The 18,710-nt window shown below is 39.8% G+C and overlaps 1 protein-coding gene across 4 annotated transcripts in view; it reads left to right on the plus strand.

The window, feature by feature from the left end:
- Positions 1-18,710, plus strand: part of KEL (Kell metallo-endopeptidase (Kell blood group)) — a 51,858-nt gene that overhangs the window by 20,242 nt on the left and 12,906 nt on the right. For all 4 annotated transcript variants that reach the window (XM_083352844.1, XM_083352843.1, XM_083352841.1 and 1 more), the window contains 10 exons: positions 4,655-4,801; positions 5,720-5,785; positions 10,729-10,917; positions 12,203-12,348; positions 13,274-13,403; positions 14,469-14,579; positions 15,002-15,100; positions 15,645-15,722; positions 17,320-17,423; positions 18,091-18,201. In XM_083352844.1, the coding sequence (XP_083208970.1) occupies positions 4,655-4,801; positions 5,720-5,785; positions 10,729-10,917; positions 12,203-12,348; positions 13,274-13,403; positions 14,469-14,579; positions 15,002-15,100; positions 15,645-15,722; positions 17,320-17,423; positions 18,091-18,201 (1,181 nt within the window). The remainder of the gene's footprint in view (positions 1-4,654; positions 4,802-5,719; positions 5,786-10,728; positions 10,918-12,202; positions 12,349-13,273; positions 13,404-14,468; positions 14,580-15,001; positions 15,101-15,644; positions 15,723-17,319; positions 17,424-18,090; positions 18,202-18,710) is intronic.

The following is an 18,710-nucleotide window of genomic DNA, read 5'->3' on the forward strand; positions in this document are numbered from 1 at the left end:
GCAACAGATTGAAAGGATTCAGTCTACATACCAGTAAACCCCCCCCCAAAAAAGGAAACTTAACTCTACATAATAGCAAAATAACTATAAACACAGATTTATTCCCTTACATGGAAACAATCATTTCCTTATATTTGTTTCCTTACATGGAAAAGGAGATGCCAGACGTTCAAACTGGTTTTTAAAAAGAGACATTATTGCTGGGGTATGATGAATAGAAAAACAAAAGCCAAAGAGGGGAAAAAAATCAATATGTGCTTCATTGACTATATAAAATATTTCATCTTGCCAACCACAAGAAGCTGTGGAATTTTCCACAGCTGTGGAAGGGGGGGGGGTGTCAACCTATTTTCCAAAGCATCTGAAGGAAGAACAAGAAGCAATGTATGGAAACGAATCAAAGAGAGAATCAACCTAGAAATAAGGAGAAATCTCCTGACAGTTAGAACAATTAATCAGTGGAACAACTTGCCTTCAGAAGTTATGGGTGCTCCACGACTGGAGGCTTTTAAGGAGAGATTGGACAAACACATGTCTGAAATGGTATAGGGTCTCTTGCTTGAGGAGGGGGTTGGATTAGAAGACCTCCTAGGTCTTTTCCAATTTGGTTATTCTGTTATTTTTGAATACAGATAGCAGAAAATGAAAATTATCTGCAAGCTCTAATAAGAAAAGTTAAGAAACACAGTAAAAAAACCCCCATGAGACTATGCTTACGTGTAAAGAAAAACTAATGTCAACATGTACAGCAACCAGCTTTAAAACTGATTATAAAGAGATTGAAATGATAGATAGCTTCTGCCTTTTAGACTCGAGAATCAGAGTAAAAATACCAGCAGTAAAGAAATTGTTCACGCTAGCATACAATAAGGTGGCAGCGAAGAAATTTAGATGCCACGTGTGTGAAATAGCTTTCCTTGTGACCCTCTGTAGAAGAAACAGGGTAGAAAGAGTATTGATGACTTTGAATGTTGCTAGAGGAGACCCTTGAGAATACTATGGGCAGCTAAGAAAACAAATAAATGAATCATAGCAGAAATGAAACCAAAGTTCTCACTCAAGGCACTTGGAAGAAACAGAAGAGTACAGCCAGCAGCGAAGTGGGAGGATTCAATTACAGTGGAAAATAAGTTAATTACTGACAGATTAAAGGGCCAGGTTAGGGACTGATCATCCTGGAGGAAATTTATATATGTGATTACTAAAGATTCAACACTCACTTGATAGCCCTTAATTGAACAAACACTTATTCAAGGTCTTTGGATTTATTCAGACTCTAAATTATCTATGGAATACTTGGCAAAAGTATTGGAGATTAAAAAATCCTGCTGCTTTGAGAGTTATTATGGGCAACATGTCAATTTATTTTTACTGATATAATATTTCCTCAGTAATGTCCCCCTTTAGAAGGTTTCTTTTCAAAAATTACTGAGGTAAAGAGAGCAAGGATACATGGAATGCTGCAGCATCTTATCAAGGCCGTGATTCATTTTGATAAGTTTTTCATTTTTAGATGGGCAAAAGGTTGCTTCAGATTAGATTAGGGAAATTTGTTTGGTGGGGTAAAAAACCACGAATAAAGGGAAAAATGCTCCAGGAGCACAAAACAAGGGGGGGGGGGCTTGGGACTTCCAAACTGGGAGTTATATTATCAAGCCTCTGCACTCCTCTGGATTAAAGATTGGGTATCCCTGTCGAGGTAACGCATATTAACTATTGAAGGCTTTGACCTTAACCAAGGATGGCACTCAACTTTATGGTCATATCAAAAAACTCCATCCAAATACTTTACTAACCACTACATCAGGAGAATTTTGATCAGAATTTGGCAAAAAGTTAAAAAACGAATGTATACTAAGATTCCCAAATGGGTGGTCCCATTGGAGATAACAACCCAACCGACTGTTCACAACCTGAAAAGAAACTGGTCCTACAAGATTCTGGTGGATGAAGAAGGGAATCTGAAATCTAGAGAACAATTACAGATACAAGGTATAGATATAGACTGGTGGTCATACATTCAAATCCAAACCAGGTTTTCTAAGGATAAACAGGAATATGGCGTCTCCCAAATTAGTCAACCCTTCGATAAAAGTTTGGAAGGCCCCGGACTAAAATTTATTTCTGGAATGTACAATCTCCTCCTAGCTAAATATATAGATGATGAGATCATGAAAGATACAATGATAGCCTGGGGGAGAAACATAGGGAGGTCGATCCAACTAGAGGAATGGCAGACAATATGGGCCAGAACGATGAAAATAACATTATCTTCGGCATTCAAAGAGAACTATTTTAAAATGATTTATAGATGGTATTTGCCGCCAGCTAGAATAGCCAAAATGTTTCCAGACGCCTCTGATAAATGCTGGAAATGTAGACTGGCCAAGGGTACTTTTTTTCACCAGTGGTGGACTTGCCCTCAGAGTAAGAAATATTGGGAGAAGGTCCAAAACTGGTTAAAATAAATAACTGGTGTCATCTTCCCTCTGCTTCCAGACTCTTACCTACTGGGTATAAAGCCAAAACTAATTAATAGACAAGATTGGTATCTCTTTGTACATGTTACAACAGCAGTGAGAATAACCTTCGCTCAACAGTGGAAGGATATAAATATTCCAACGGACCAAATTTTAATTAATAAGATTCTGAATTGTGCTGAAATAGATAAACTAACTTATATGTTAAAACAGAAACAAGAATCTATGTATTACACCAACTGGGAACGATGGTATGATTGGTTAAAAAAATAGAACAAACCTAGAATATTTAATATGACACTTTATAGTAATCTTTATGATAATATTTAATAGTCGAAATAGACAACGTTAAATAAGATTTAAGATTTACCGGGATGTAATTATGTATAACTGCACAGGGGATTTCAATCCCCAGTTAGTTTATATGCATGTTTGTTAAGCGTTTGTTTGTCCTTCTCCTTTTCTTTTTTAATTTGAAATGTATATACTTAGTGTGTATGTGTTTGTAAATATTTAAAATAAATATAAATAAAATATTAAAAAAAGGAAAATAAGTTAATTACTGACAGATTAAAGGGCCAGGTTAGGGACTGATCATCCTGGAGGAAATTTATATATGTGATTACTAAGATTCAACACTCACTTGATAGCCCTTAATTGAACAAACACTTATTCAAGGTCTTTGGATTTATTCAGACTCTAAATTATCTATGGAATACTTGGTAAAAGTATTGGAGATTAAAAAATCCTGCTGCTTTGAGAGTTATTATGGGCAACATGTCAATTTATTTTTACTGATATAATATTTCCTCAGTAATGTCCCCCTTTAGAAGGTTTCTTTTCAAAAATTACTGAGGTAAAGAGAGCAAGGATACATGGAATGCTGCAGCATCTTATCAAGGCCGTGATTCATTTTGATAAGTTTTTCATTTTTAGATGGGCAAAAGGTTGCTTCAGATTAGTTTTATTATCCTACTGACTTACCTCCTCCATGATATTAGGTGGTATCTAGATGTCAGCATCTTTATAATTCTGTTTCCTCACTGTTTCTTCTGTCTGTTGGGTACTATAGCTACAAGAAATGTGTTAAAAAGGAAAGAACAGGAAAATTGTGTTGTTGGGGTCCTTCATCTGAGGCACAGCCACGCTGTAAGTCCATCAATAAGTTCAAATAATAGTGGACTGAAACAATAGTAAAAAAACATGAGCAGAAAAAAATTAAACCCTTTCTTCTCATAACACAATCTTGACAGAAATACTAATGCTCTTATTCCAGTGGGAGGGAATCAACAATTTTGCATTAGTTTTAATGAGGACATATCGAGCAGGGAATACAACTAGATGTGTGAGGCTACATTATTAGAATCGTGCAAGTTTGAAAGTACAAATTTCCTCCCTGCCATTTTTAACCTCTTGACCCATTAGGGCAGCTCCTTCTTATCTTTCTTTCTTTGACTATTAAACAACTGTGAGCTGTGCTCCCTCTCTTTTATGATGGTTTCCAAGGCAGCATTACCTCTCTCTTTTCCTCAAGGTAACCCATGAATTCTATTATAGGGATTACTGTTTTAAGCTAAGGACAGTGTGGCAGGACATTTATCAGGAGTGCAAATGAGGAAAGAAAAGAATGAAACCTGTTCTTACATATGGTGGTGAGGGTATTTATTGTTATTATGGTTTTATTTATTTTAAAAGGAGTCTTAAGTGAGTCCATTTCTGAAATGAAATTTGAACTGAGCATTTTCCAACTCAGAACCTGTACATAATTTTTTCTTGATAGGTAAAGGTAAAGGTTCCCCCGCACATGCGTGCTAGTCGTTTCCGACTCTAGGGGCCGGTGCTCATCTCCATTTAAAAGCCGAAGAGCCAGTGCTTGTCCGAGGACGTCTCTGTGGTCATATGGCCAGCATGACTAGACGCCAAAGGCGCACGGAACGCTGTTACCTTCCCACCGTAGTGGTCCCTATTTTTCTACTTGCATTTTTACGTGCTTTCAAACTGCTAGGTTGGCAGAAGCTGGGACGAGTAACAGGTGCTCACTCTGTTATGCGGCACTCGGGATTCGACCTGCCAAACTGCCGATCATCTGATCAACGAGCTCAGTGTCCTAACCCACTGAGCCACCGTGTCCCTTTTTTTTTCTTGATAACAGTGATCAAATTTTCTTTGTTCAGATTGGTGGTTGGAATATCACCGGTTCCTGGAAAGAAACGGATTTTAACCAAACTCTACAAATACTCATGGAAAAATACAACACTTTTCCATTTTTCAAAGCATACGTGGGACCCAGTTCATCTGATCCAAGCACCAATATTATCCAGGTAAGACTACTAGAAGGCAAAGTTTAGGTAATACAGTGAAAACGTTTGATTTAAATATATATGCATTTTCCTACATGAAGTTACCTTATGCAGAGTTAGAACAATGGAATGCCCTGTCAAAGAAATTAGCACACAGAATATGACCACTATGCTAAATTGCTCATCTCTTTCCTTTCCATGTTATATCAAGATTCAGGATTGATGATTTTTTTCCCATAGAAAAGAAAATCCATGAAAATATGAGTATTTTAGTTTTTGTTTTTTATATATTTTCATGTATTACTACATATATGTGAACATGCTTCTTTAGTGCAATTCTTTGGGGATTGGGGAAAAAAGAGAGATCTAAGCTCTTCTGAAAAATGCATCTATCACTGTTCACAACATTCAGTAAATTTTCATGCTGATGTTTGCAATGTGGAGGGTTACATAGTTTGTTTTTTAATCAAGGAAAGATATTAGCTAGATTTTATCTGATATTTGCATTGATATCATTGCTCTGTCTAGTGGAATTAGAAATGCTTATTGGTTCCAAACAAAATCCATGATGGAATAGATGATTTATTATCCAACAGTAACAACTCAGAATGTATTATTTTCCTCTTTGAAAATTGCTACATCAGCTTATATCTGATAAATAATCAAATGCAAATTTAATGCAACTTTGTGCCATTGCTGAAACAGCTTGACAAAACCCACTCTTCTGTTTACAATGCTCTCTTCTTATCAGCAATTTTGCAGAAGTCATCCTTCCTTCCTTCCTTCCTTCCTTCCTTCCTTCCTTCCTTCCTTCCTTCCTTCCTTCCTTCCTTCCTTCCTTCCTTCCTTCCTTCCTTCCCTTACAATTGCTTTTGGATTATTGTTACTGTGTTTATAATGTAGCTGGTATTACTATTCATCCTTGTTTTCTTTTTTCAGATTGACCATCCAGAATTTGAGTTGCCACCAGAATACCATTTTGAAAGAAATGTGAATTATCCCCAGGTAAGTTGTGTTAAATGATTAATGTACTGTTTCTGGATCAAGCCAGTCTCTATGTCTTATGCTTGTTGTGTGAAACAGAATATATTGTGAGGTGGGTCACAAGGTCTCATTCATCTATGATGTATGTTATTGTACTGAGAAATTTAAATGGATGATATTGCTTGTCTGTGTTTTTAAAGTGGCATCAATTCATGGTGGGGATTGGAAGTCACCTTAATCCCTTTGTCTAAATTGAAATATACTATGGTCTTTATGTGACATTGAATCAGTGGGACACTTTGAAGAAACTTGGTTTATCTATCTGAATAGTCTTCCTGAATGAACTAGCTGAGATGATCTGAAGTGTGCTATTAAAGAACTCCAGAATAAAGTTCAACATCCATGCTGAAGTTTGGACTTTATGTCTTCCATGTTAACTGTGAATCATTCTAAAACTATAATTAGACAAGACACAACATTGACCTGTCTAAGTATAGAGTAGGACATACCCTCAAATTAATCCTGGCCTGGGATATGGATATAGAATGAATTGGATACTGGAGGAAAAGGTAATAGTTATTCCAACATGATACTCAGAACTTCATTCCTCATCAAAAGAAGTAAAGGACTCATTAAGGGCATCCACCCTTGACAACTGATAGAATTTAATGGATTCTTGGCTGCTCTGGAGGATTTACAGAAGCTTAGTTAATAATCCTGTTTTAATCTACTGTATAGGACAAAAGTATACTGGACTTTTTGACCTATAGAACAGGAAAACAAAAGATATTGAGACAATTGCTCAAGTTGTTTTATTCAGCATTGTAGATAAAAAGCTTCTCCCTAGTTCTTCTGAAATCTCTGACCATGGAGCAGGTGAAGAGACAACTAAAGCATAAGTGGTGTGATATTTACAATGGGATCTACATGCTAGTGCACACAGTTCTGCTTGTTGAGTGGCATAAAAAGTTGTAAAGAAGACCTCTTCACATCTTTAAATGGCTGTTCAGTAGATATTTTAAAAGTGGGGTTATTATTATTAAGGAGTTTATTGTCATTGCCTCAGATAAATTGAATTTACAGCTTTCAATTACTTGCACAACAGATTTAGAAGGCACTGAGGACAAAATTGTTCATCTTCACGCTGATGTGAACACAGTTTTGATTTCAAATCTACTGAACTGTACATTGTACCACCTGATGCCTGTAGATATGATAAGACATCTTATTCGCTTGACCATATTAGCTTATTCAGTGATCATCTCAGAAAATAGCTTTTGCTGCTCTTCAAAGGTTGTGTTGTGGGATCCTGTAAGATAGTATTTTATTCCAAACTCAAAGGTGCGTTTTCAAAAGGCAACTGGGTTTGGTTTTTCCTTGAAGACATTTTGCTTCTCATCCAAGAAGCTTCTTCAGTTTTGACTGAATGGTGGAGGATGGAAGGATAGATAGTAGATAGATAGATAGTAATATCAATTACATTATAAAGCACCTTTGGAACAACCATGACCTGGATGACTGAAAATCTCCATAGAGATCATCTAGTCCAACCCCCTGCTCTGGCAGGAAACCCTATAACATTTCACACAAATGGCTGTCCAGTCTCTTCTTAAAAACTTCCAGTACTGAAGCATTCACAGCTCTGGAGGCAGATTGTTCCACTGGTTAATTGTTGTAACTGTCAGAAAATTTATCCTTAGTTCTAGGTTGCTCCTCTCTTTGGTTAGTTTCCATCCGTTGCTTCTTGTCCTGCTTTCAGGTGCTTTGGAGAATAGCTTGACTCCCTCTTCTTTGTGGCAGCCCCTGAGATATTGGAACACTGCTATCATGTCACCCCTCACCCTTCTCTTCATTTTTGCCACCCCCCACCGTGGGCATTTGGAACCAAATAGATGGTACTGCCCCAGATGCTTAATGGACCCTGAGAGGTTCCAGGCAGCGCTGGGGTCCCCACCTGCCTCCTTTGCTCACAACTTGGCGGATGCCTTAGTGGAAGCCTGGGAAAGGGCAGCCACGGAGGCTCTTGACCGAGTTGTACCCTTGCGGCCCCTGACCCGATGCAGATCCCGTCAAGCTCCATGGTTTTTTGCGGAGCTCCGGGAGATGAAGCGTCGAAAACGGGGCCTAGAGAGCGGTTGGAGATCCAGCCGATCCGAATCTGACCGATTGCGACTAAGAGCCTATATTAGGTCTTATCTCGCTGGGATAAGGGTGGCGAGGTCTAATCACTTTGCCACCCTTATCGCGTCTGCAGATAATCACCCGGCCGCCCTGTTTAGGGTGACTCGCTCCCTCCTTAATCAAGAGGTGAGGGAGGAACCCTTGCAGGGTCGTGCTGAGGAGTTTAACCAACACCTGTCAGACAAAATCGCTCGGATTCGGACCGGTCTGGACTCTGACTGGGCAGAGTCTGACGATCAGGACACGGGCGGTCTTGTCGATATTACCTGGGAGGAGTTTGATTCTGTGACTCCGGAGGAAGTGGACAGGATTATGGGGAGGCTGAGCTCCACCACATGTTTATTGGACCCGTGCCCTTCGTGGCTGGTTTATGCAGCCCGGGAGAGGACACAAAGCTGGTTCCAGGCAGTTATATCGGCTTCTTTGAGTGAGGGTAGTTTCCCTGCCGTCTTGAAAGAGGCGGTGGTGAGGCCTCTCCTCAAGAAGCCTGCCTTGGACCCAGCCGTGTTGAACAACTTTCATCCGGTCTCCAACCTTCGCTTTCTTGCGAAGGTTGTTGAGAGTGTGGTGGCGCATCAGCTCCCTCTGGTCCTGGATGAAGCAGATTATCTAGACCCGTACCCATCGGGTTTCAGGCCCGGGTACAGCACGGAGACGGCATTGGTCGCGCTGGTAAATGATCTCTGGAGGGCTCGGGACAGGGGATATTCCTCTGTCCTAGTCCTATTAGACCTCTCAGCGGCTTACGATACCATCGACCATGGTATCTTGCTGCGGCGTTTCAGGGGATTGGGAGTGGGAGGCACGGTTTTGCAGTGGTTCTCCTCCTATCTCCTGGGACGTTCACAGTCGGTGTTGACAGGGGGGCAGAGGTCGACCTCAAGGTCTCTCGTTTGTGGAGTTCCTCAGGGGTCGGTCCTCTCGCCTCTCCTGTTCAACATCTATATGAAACCGCTGGGTGAGATCATTCGTGGTTTTGGAGTTGGGTATCATCAGTACGCTGATGATACCCAGCTGGTATCATCAGTACGCTGATGATACCCAGCTTTTCATTTCGACCCCAAACCACCCCAGTGATGCCCTCAACGTGATGTCCCATTGCCTGGAGGCGGTTCGGGTCTGGATGGAGAGGAACAGACTTCAACTCAACCCCGACAAGACTGAGTGGCTTTGCATACCTGCATCCCGGGTTATTTTGGATATTCCATCTCTCTCTATGGGGGGTGAACTATAGATAGATAGGGCTCGCAACTTGGGAGTCCTCCTAGATTCACGGCTCACTTTGGAAGATCACATAGTGGCTGTGACTAGGGGGGCTTTCGCCCAGGTTAGCCTGGTGCTCCAGTTGCGGCCCTATCTAAGCCGGGATGACTTATGCACGGTCACTCACGCGCTCGTGACCTCTCGTCTAGACTACTGCAACGCTCTCTACATGGGGCTGCCCTTGAGGACCACCCGGAGGCTCCAACTGGTACAGAATGCAGCCGCGAGAGTTGTGTTGGGAGTCTCCCGATACTCCCATGTCACACCTCTGCTCCGTGAGCTGCATTGGTTGCCAGTTGTCTTCCGGGTGAGATTCAAGGTACTAGTAATGGTGTTTAAGGCCCTACATGGCAGGGGTCCAGAGTACCTTAGGGAACACCTGCTGCCGGCATCAACTTCCCTTCGCCCTGTACGTTCCCACAGAGAGAGCCTCCTCAGGGTGCCACCGATCAGAGAATGTCGATTGGTGGCCCCCAGGGGGAGATCCTTCTCTGTGGGCGCCCCGGAGCTATGGAATCAGTTACCGGTTGAGCTCCGGATGGCGCCCGATCTTCGCTCCTTCCGTCACGATCTAAAGACATTCTTATTTGAACAAGCCGGCCTGGCCTGATGGGGGATTGGTGGGTTTTTTATTGTTATTTTAATATTTGTATTTACTGTTTTTAGTGGGCATATATTTAATTCTTTTTTAACTTTTGTACTTTGTATTTTTTATTCTTGCCCTGTTCACCCCCTGAGTCCTTCGGGAGAAGGGCGGTATATAAATAAATTATTATTATTATTATTATTATTATTATTATTATTATTATTATTATTATTATTATTATTATTATTATTATTATTATTATTGTTGTTATTATTATTATTATTATTAAACTGCACATACCCAATTCCAGCAACCGTTCCTTATATGTTTTAGCCTCCAGCCCCCTAATCATCCTTGTGGCTCTTCTCTGTACTCTTTATAGAGTCTCAACATCTTTTTTACGTTGTGATGACCAAAACTGGATGCAGTATTCCAAGTGTGGCCTTACCAAGGCATTGTAAAGTGATATTAACACTTCACATGATCTTGATTCTATCCCTCTGTTAATGCAACCTAGCACTGTGTTGTTTTTTGGCAGCTGCAACACACTGTTGGCTCATATTTAAGTGATTGTCAACTAGGACTCCGAGATCCCTCTCACAGTTACTACTATTGAGCAAGGTACCACCTATACCAGGCATGTCAAACTGCCGGCCCGCGGGCCAGATGTGTCACACTGAAACCACGCCCACCCCATTGCTGGCAATGGGAAAAAAGTTGTAATACATTGCGCGATGTGACATGACATCACGAGTTTGACATGCCTCACCTATACTATACCTGTGCCAATTCTTATATAATAGTTAAATTGAAGTTGCACAGGTATCTATGAGTAGTAAAAGAGTGGGGTATGTGAATAATTTTTTATTATTTTTAGATGGCTCAGAACAAGTTTAACCACTGACTCTGCTTGAAAGAAAGGTTTGTTTTGCAGGTTTTACGTTCGTATTACTTGTATCTCAAGAAGCTAGAAGAGCTGATGGGTGGACATACAGATTCCACTTCTACCTATATTTCCTTGGCATTCTCCTTTATCTCAAACCTCCAGAAGATTGTTACTCCCCTGAAGAAGCGACAGGAGAAAAGGATGTTATTTTACCAAACCACGATCAAGAAGCTACAGGTTCTACAGTTTTCCAGAAATGTATATTTTGCATATTTATATAATGCTGAGTCAATAAGAAATCTCAGTGGTTAAGAGTAATGCTACAACATTACTGTGAAATCAAAATATCTACAACAAAATGTCCATGGCATACATACAAAATAGTCACAAATCCTGTAAGAGTAATAATAAGGATAATAAAACAAGGGATTATTTAAATCCTACTAAGACCAGAAACTATTGCCACTATCTATCAAACATTTTTTTTTAGAAATTCTTAGTCTTAATTAACTTCCAGAAGCTTAAAACAATGGGCAAGTCTAGGTTTCAAATGCAGTTAAAATTAAAATTAAAAAAAAATAATCCAGGATATTCTGGATAATGAAGTGACCTTTTAGTGCCAAGAGGACTTGAAATTCTTGATTTAAAAATATCCATTATTTTTTAAAGGTGATCTAAAATTAATGCACAAAGGGAATTTGAAATACCAATTATTCACCGAATTTTCTATTGTAATAGTACCAGTCTGTACCAGTCTGAAGCCTCCAGATCATCTTTAACATTGGCCCATGCAGAGTACATTGCAATGGCATGGTTGAAAGAACAGGAGGCTAAACTGTGGCCATGAGGAGCCGGAAATAAGCAGATAACTCAGTGCAGCCATCTTCACTGACAGAAGTTGTCCATGAAGACAGTTCTTCAAAGAGAATACAGTACTTTCCAGAACAGGCCATTTTTCTCATTTACTAGGGCTGGAAATCATGCACCAACAGTATGTCTATCTTCCCAGAATCTTGTTCTACTTCTATTCAAGGCACAATGGTTAGATGCACTGAAATGGGAACAATATTTATGATCATGTAAATTCCTGCATAAAACCAGGCTGTTAATGTTTACTTCCTATTTCTTCTTGTAGTATAGTCTTGCTTCCTCCACCAAATCATAGCATTGTCTTTGTATTTTCTTTTTGTAGTATGCATGTGTGTGTGTGTGTGTGTGTGTGTGTGTATGTATATGTATGTACTATGTTTACATTTCGTAAGTGCTTAAACGTGTTATCTGGGTCTTATCTTTATAACATGTAATATGTAATTTGTCTTTGTATTGATTTCTGAGGAATGTTTTGGGTTTGTACATGTGTGTGTGTGTGTGTGTATGTGCGCATGGGTGTGCGTGTGTGTCTTCTTTCCTCCTTTCTGCCCTCCCTTTACATTAGAATGCCCTTCAATTTCCAAGCAAGCATTTTGTTGTGTCTCTTCTTGGTGAGATTTCATCATTTCCTTCTGTCCATTTCTATCTTTAGGAAAAGGCTCCTGCTATTGATTGGCTGTCATGCCTTCAGGCGGCTTTCCATCCCATGCAGCTGAACATGTCTCAACCCATTGCTGTGCATGACATGGATTATTTGAAAGGAATGTCACAACTTATTGGACAATGGCAAAACCGGAGGTAAGACATTGCTGTAACTTAACTTCTACATCTTAGGAAAACAAGACCTGGAGAAGCTGTTTTGTACAGACTGTACATATGGAAATTGAGAAAAGAGGCCACATTGATTACTTCATGTTCACAATTATATTCTGCATCAAATGCACAATTATATTCTGCATCAAATGCATACCTGTTTGCTATTCACAGAACTTTGCGTAATTCATGTGTGAGCATTCTTGCATCTGTACTCTAAAACGGGTCCCTAACCCCTGGTCTGTGGACCGGCATTGGGCTACAGCATGCCAGAAACTGGTCCATGCAAACAAGCAAAGCCCCATCCGCGTAATGCAGGCAGTACATGAAACCGCGCCTCCTCCAGTCCATGAAGAAAAACCTCTCTCCACGGGACCGGTCCCTGGTGCTCAAAAGGTTGGGGACCTCTGCTCTAAAATACCTTATTGTAGTCCTTAACCAGTACATACTTAAAAATCATTTCACCTTTTTTCCCAACACTTTTTTGTCTGATGTTTTCTTTTCTCATGAATACAACAGTAATACAACTATATATACTTGCCTTAAATATGCCCCAAACAATTATTAAGGTGCATAATCTATAATAGTTTTAAAGAGTGAAATATTTAATAAATATATTAAATAATAAATGATAAATAAACATTGGTTTGTTACTAAACATCTTGTTTTTATAGCCATACTGTAGTTACAAATCTGGCTATTCCTAGTGTAATTTTAGGATTTTCACCTGCAAGTAAATTTTTTACATACTCAGAGGAATAATAGTTTAATATTTAATATAGGTAAGATAACTTCCTGCTGAGGACTCTTATCAAGTTTACAATACAATAAAATATGAACTACTCTTTCGAGTTCAATATCATTACAGGGACAAAAATCATATTTTTTCCCTTTCTTTTTCTTATTTTAGAGATGTATTGCAGACCTACATGATACTTTGCCTAATTGGAAATCTCTCCCCAGCTCTGGACAGCCAATTCCAGAAAGCTCGTCAAGAATTAGCAAACATGCTGGATAGCAGGGCGAGGAATACAAACATGGTAAGAGTGCTTACAGTATGCCTTCATTTCCTATTGCATTAAGAATTAGCACTGAGCTCTAAGCTCACTTTTTCATTATAATTTTGGAGTGCTAGAGCACTTGAAAGAAAAGAAACGTACAATTCATAAGCAAGCTCCCTGGGATTCTTCCTCTCCAAATATTAAATTGGGACAGAGGATAGGGACAATTTCTTTCCTCTTTTTTTAAAATAATGTGGTCTACATGGTGGACTTTCCAGTCACATAGGACAAATACTACTAATAACAACTACATTTTTGGGGTTATTCCACAATTAGACAAAAACTTTCTGTGGATGGCCTAGGGCAGGGGTTCCCAACCCCTGGTCTGTGGACCGGCACTGGGCTGCGGCATACCAGCAACTGGGCCATGCAAACAAGTGAAGCCTCATCCACTGGATACAGGCAGCACACAAAACCAGGCCCCCTCTGGTCCGTGGAAAAATCTTTCTCCAAAGAAATGGTCCCTGGTGCCCAAAAGGTTGGGGGCCTCTGGCCCAGTGAACCTCTCTGTTTCTTGATAATATTTCAGATTTGCAAATGCTATTTCCTGAGATAGGCTCATGACTGTAATCAGGGCCATTGTCCCAGATGCAATATCATTGCTTCTTCAGCAACACTGCCTCATCCATTGAAGCTATAGAAAGGGATACAGTCTTCTGGCTGATGTTGCAGCTACTAGTTGCCACTAGCTGCTAGCAGTCACATTTTATTTTTTACAAAGGGGAGGAAACTGCCCCCATGGCTTGTCCTAATAAAGCCTCTGCTCCCAATTGAAATTTTGCATTCATGCACTACAGTATCATGTGGGATGTTTTTATGCCATATTGGAGGAGGCGGAAGAAGCATATTCTTATGTATAGATCAAATACATTTTTGATTGAAGGACTCCTTGGATATGCCCATGTAGGTTGCATTGTCTTCTTCATTGATTCTTTTTTTCCAACTTAAATCCTGGAATTATTTTTTTTAGTGGATTTTCATCCCCAACCACATTCAGATTCATTTTTTAATACTTGTTCAATTTTTAATTTTAATTATTTTCAGCTAAGAACTGAGCGATGGAGGAAATGCCTGAGTGACACTAGCACATTCTTTGGACCTGTAGTTGGGAAGATGGTTGTGCAGGAGATTTTCCCCCAGAAGGCCAAGGATCTCGTAGGTATTCAATAGTACCAGATACTGGCTTATTAATCCATATGCTCTTGTGCTTTTCAAACTAATATGCTTATGTGGTATTTTCCATGCCTATTCAAAGCTAATCTTAACTAGTAGATAATATCATTATCTATTATTTCACTAGAAATGGCAGGAAATACTATTATAAGGGGAGTGTGTGTCATAAAATATGCTCTTCAGCATTCTATTACCATATTCAATATTCTCTACTATTCAGAATAAAACAGCAGGTGGCTAGACTTAGTTTCTCCTTAAGCATTCCTTTCAAGAATGCTTCCATATCTACTGTATAACTTCTGGTTTTAAGGTTTAGTAAGTTCAGTTTAGTCTTAGGGTTTATGGGCAAATAACAGCCAAAGTGCTTCCCTACTTCTGGGAATCTCTTTCCTTTCTCTGGCCAGGCAGAAGAGATTTTTTATGAGATCCAGGATGCCATTGACAGCCATCTGGATCAAGTTAATTGGATGGACTCCCAATCCCGTCAAGAAGCCAAGGACAAAGTATGTCCGTCTGTTGTGATGCTTGTTTGGTTAGGTTGTGGGAATGAATGACTGTAATAGAATTTATATCTAGGGAATGTATTCTCCAGCTCAGAGACTTCAAAACTAGTGCCCATGGCTGGAATGGAGCTCTAGGTTTACAAGCAAGAACTTAGACATTTCTGAGAAGTCAGTATTTATTCCAGCACTTACCAGTTCAGAAATCTTATCTTTGTTTCTGTAATACATGGTAATGATGTCAATGCAATCTTTACCTTTAGAGTAGTTCAAGATTAAGGTTATGTAGACATGAAATTCATCAGTCTAATTCCAGGCCTAGACTAGAAAATTTCCCATCCAATCTTTAATGGCCTTTGACTGGGGCCTGCTTTGTAGAAAACTTGGATTACTCACATTAGTGAATGGATAAAAGAGTTATAAGCAGGGGAAATCATACCAAATCTTTTCTGAAGGATGCCCTTGTTTAAGTGCCTACGCCAATAGTCCTTTTTTCATCATGTCATGGGTTCAAGTAAATAACTAAGCTTTATTTTCATATTTTTAGATTTATAGACTCCAGGTGGAGATTGGCTATCCAGAAACCATGCTCCAAACAAACAAAATTGACAATGAGTACCAAGAGGTAAAAGTTAAGCACCATTTGTGATTTGGCTTCAAATGTCTTTATTTCTTCCACTGAAGAAATATATATATGGACCTTTGGTCATTCGGGTTTTTTCCCGCGTAGAAATGAAGGTGTAGGCGCAATGTTTCGACGGAATCCCATCCGTCATCATCAGGCTGGTGGCTTCTGCTTCCTTCTTCTAGGAGAAGCATGTGGTAGTGGCTGTTTGTTACTCTTTTTTAAACTGCCAGAGGGGGTGTGTTCTGTGGGTGGAGGTGTGCTCTGATTGGGTGGGGGATTAAGTGTGTTCTGATTGGGTGGGGGTGTGTTTTGAATGGTGGGTGTGTTCTGATTGGGTGGGGGTGTGTTTTGAGTGGATGGGCTGGTCTCAGCTGCCAGCCTTAGACCTGAGCTGGTGAGTTGTGCTGCTTTTGTTCGGCTTCGTGTTTGTGGTGGTGCCATGTTTTTATAGTGGGTGTCAGTTTGCTTATTGTGTGGTTTGGAGGGGTTTAAAGTGGCTGATGTTGCAGCTGTAGTTAGGTTTCTGTTTTGTGGTTGTGCGTCGTTATCATTGTGGGTTCGGATTTGCTTTTTGAATGGTTGTGTGGTGGTGATGTCATGTGATATTATCATGAGTTTGGGTCTGGTATCATTCTTGGTGGTTGGGACTCGTCTGTCAATCAAGGTGGGTTTCCAAATGGCTGGTAGGCGAGAGGTATCATCTCGTTTGTTCATGCTGTGGGGGTGTTTTTCTATCTCAATGGCTTCTCTGATTATTCTGTTGTTAAAATGTTCGATTTTGGCGACAGTTTGACATATATATATATATATATATATATATATATATATATATATATATATATATATATATATATACACACACACACATGGTGGCTCAGTGGGTTAGGATGCTGAGCTTGTCGATCAGAAAGTCGACAGTTTGGCGGGTCAAATCCCGAGTGCCACGTAACAGAGTGAGCGCCTGTTACTCGTCCCAGCTTCTGCCAACCTAGCAGTTCGAAAGCACGTAAAAATGCAAGTAGAAAAATAGGGACCACTACGGTGGGAAGGTAACAGTGTTCCGTGAGCCTTTGGCATCTAGTCATGCTGGCCACATGACCACGGAGATGTCCTCGGACAAGCGCTGGCTCTTCGGCTTTGAAACGGAGATGAGCACCGGCCCCTAGAGTCAGAAACGACTAGCACACATGTGCGGGGGAACCTTTACCTTTACCTTTATATATATATATATGTTAAGTGTTTGTTAAGTATTTAGAATACCTTGCTAGGCCCCAAACATGGGGCAAATCTTATTTCCTGTATCAGCCTAACCCAAGGCCATCCACAGGTTGTAGTCACAACAGTGACAGCTCATATTTGTGTAAATTTTTTGGATTGCTAACAAATTGCTAACATACACACACACACACACACACACACACCTGTTGGCAGAAGCTTAGAATTTCAGGAGAAAGACGAAAGAATTAAACACCCAAAATAATTTGTATGTGATTATTTAACCAAGAGAACAAAATGAAAATTAATATTTATTGTCTTTGACAGATATTAATTGACAACTCCCATTATTAACATTATTGTTTGCTACTTTGTTCAGCTGAAGATTGATGAGAATAACTTTTTCCACAATGTGGTTGCCTGTCTAAACTCTCTGAAAAAGAGGTTCTTGCTCAGACTTGTCAGTCCCCATCTGAATGATAGGTATGTTTTTCTTATCAAATTAATAAACTGATATCTTGTTTTCCCACACCCTCTTCTTCTATTGCTCTGCAGGTTTGCTCACCCTAGCTTCCAGTTTTATTTATATGATTAGATATTTTAGAAAAGTTCAGAATTGCTTACTATTACACTTTTTTCTTTATAGACTATTACTCTTGCACACAATAACAACTGAATGAAGACTTATTTTTGAAACTTGCATTCATCTGTGTATTCTCTCCCCCCCTCCCCCCTTTACTGTACTAAGAATGGGGAGACTAAGTTCTGGTCTTTTCTTGGGTATAGAAGCCAGCTAGGTGACTTTGGGCAATCACTCCATCTCAGTAAATGTACAAATTTGCACTGAACCAATGGTTGATTTACATCTTATATTTTTTACATAAGTAAACAATAGTTCAAAAAAGATAAGAGACTGAAAATGTAAAATGTTTCTGTCTGAAGACAAACCAGACTCAAGCAACACATTTGGATCAGCAGATTGCTAACACATTGGTGCCACATTGCTAAAAAGATCAAGTAATTTGGAAAAGTAAAACTGTGAAAAATTTGGCATTGCTATAAATGTGAGAACATATACCAGCAAGAATGAGAGAACTCCAATGAAAGCAATTATTTTATTTCTTCACTATGATTTTTTTCCCCATTTCAGTTGGGAAGTGCCTCCTTGGTCTGTCCATTCCTACTACTCACTGCGGCGCCATGCTGTAGTTTTTCCTGCAGGGATGTTTCGTAATCCTTTCTTCCATACTGAATTTCCCAGGTAAGGAAAATGGCAAAACTGCTATAAAAACCATTAATCATTGTCCCAAAGCTGGCTGGAGAACATGGTCCTGAAGCCCCTGAGTGCCAAGCCGTGAAGGGCATTATAGGTCAAAACCTTAATGTGGACCAGAAACCAACTTGCAAACAATGCAGATTTCATAAAATCAATATTACGTATGTGCTCCCTCTATCACAATTAGGTGGGCTGCTGCATTTTAAATCAATTGCAGTTTCTGAATATTTTTTAAGGGCAGCCACAAGTAGAGCACATTACAGTAGTCTATTATGGGTGGTCATGGGACACAATTGATACACAAATTAGAGTTGGGTATAAGCACCTCTTGCTTTGGCTTCCAACTGTTGATCAAGCATGAGTTATGGGTCCATCAGGATTCCCAAGACTTGAATCTGCCCCTGATGTGTAGTCCTAGCCCATCAATTAGTAGCTCTGGTGGCCACAGAAGACCTTGCTATATCAGCCGCAACCCTGACTTGCCAGGGTTCCAT

Source organism: Vipera ursinii, assembly GCF_947247035.1.
Source record: "Vipera ursinii genome assembly, chromosome: 2".
NCBI lineage: Eukaryota > Metazoa > Chordata > Lepidosauria > Squamata > Viperidae > Vipera > Vipera ursinii.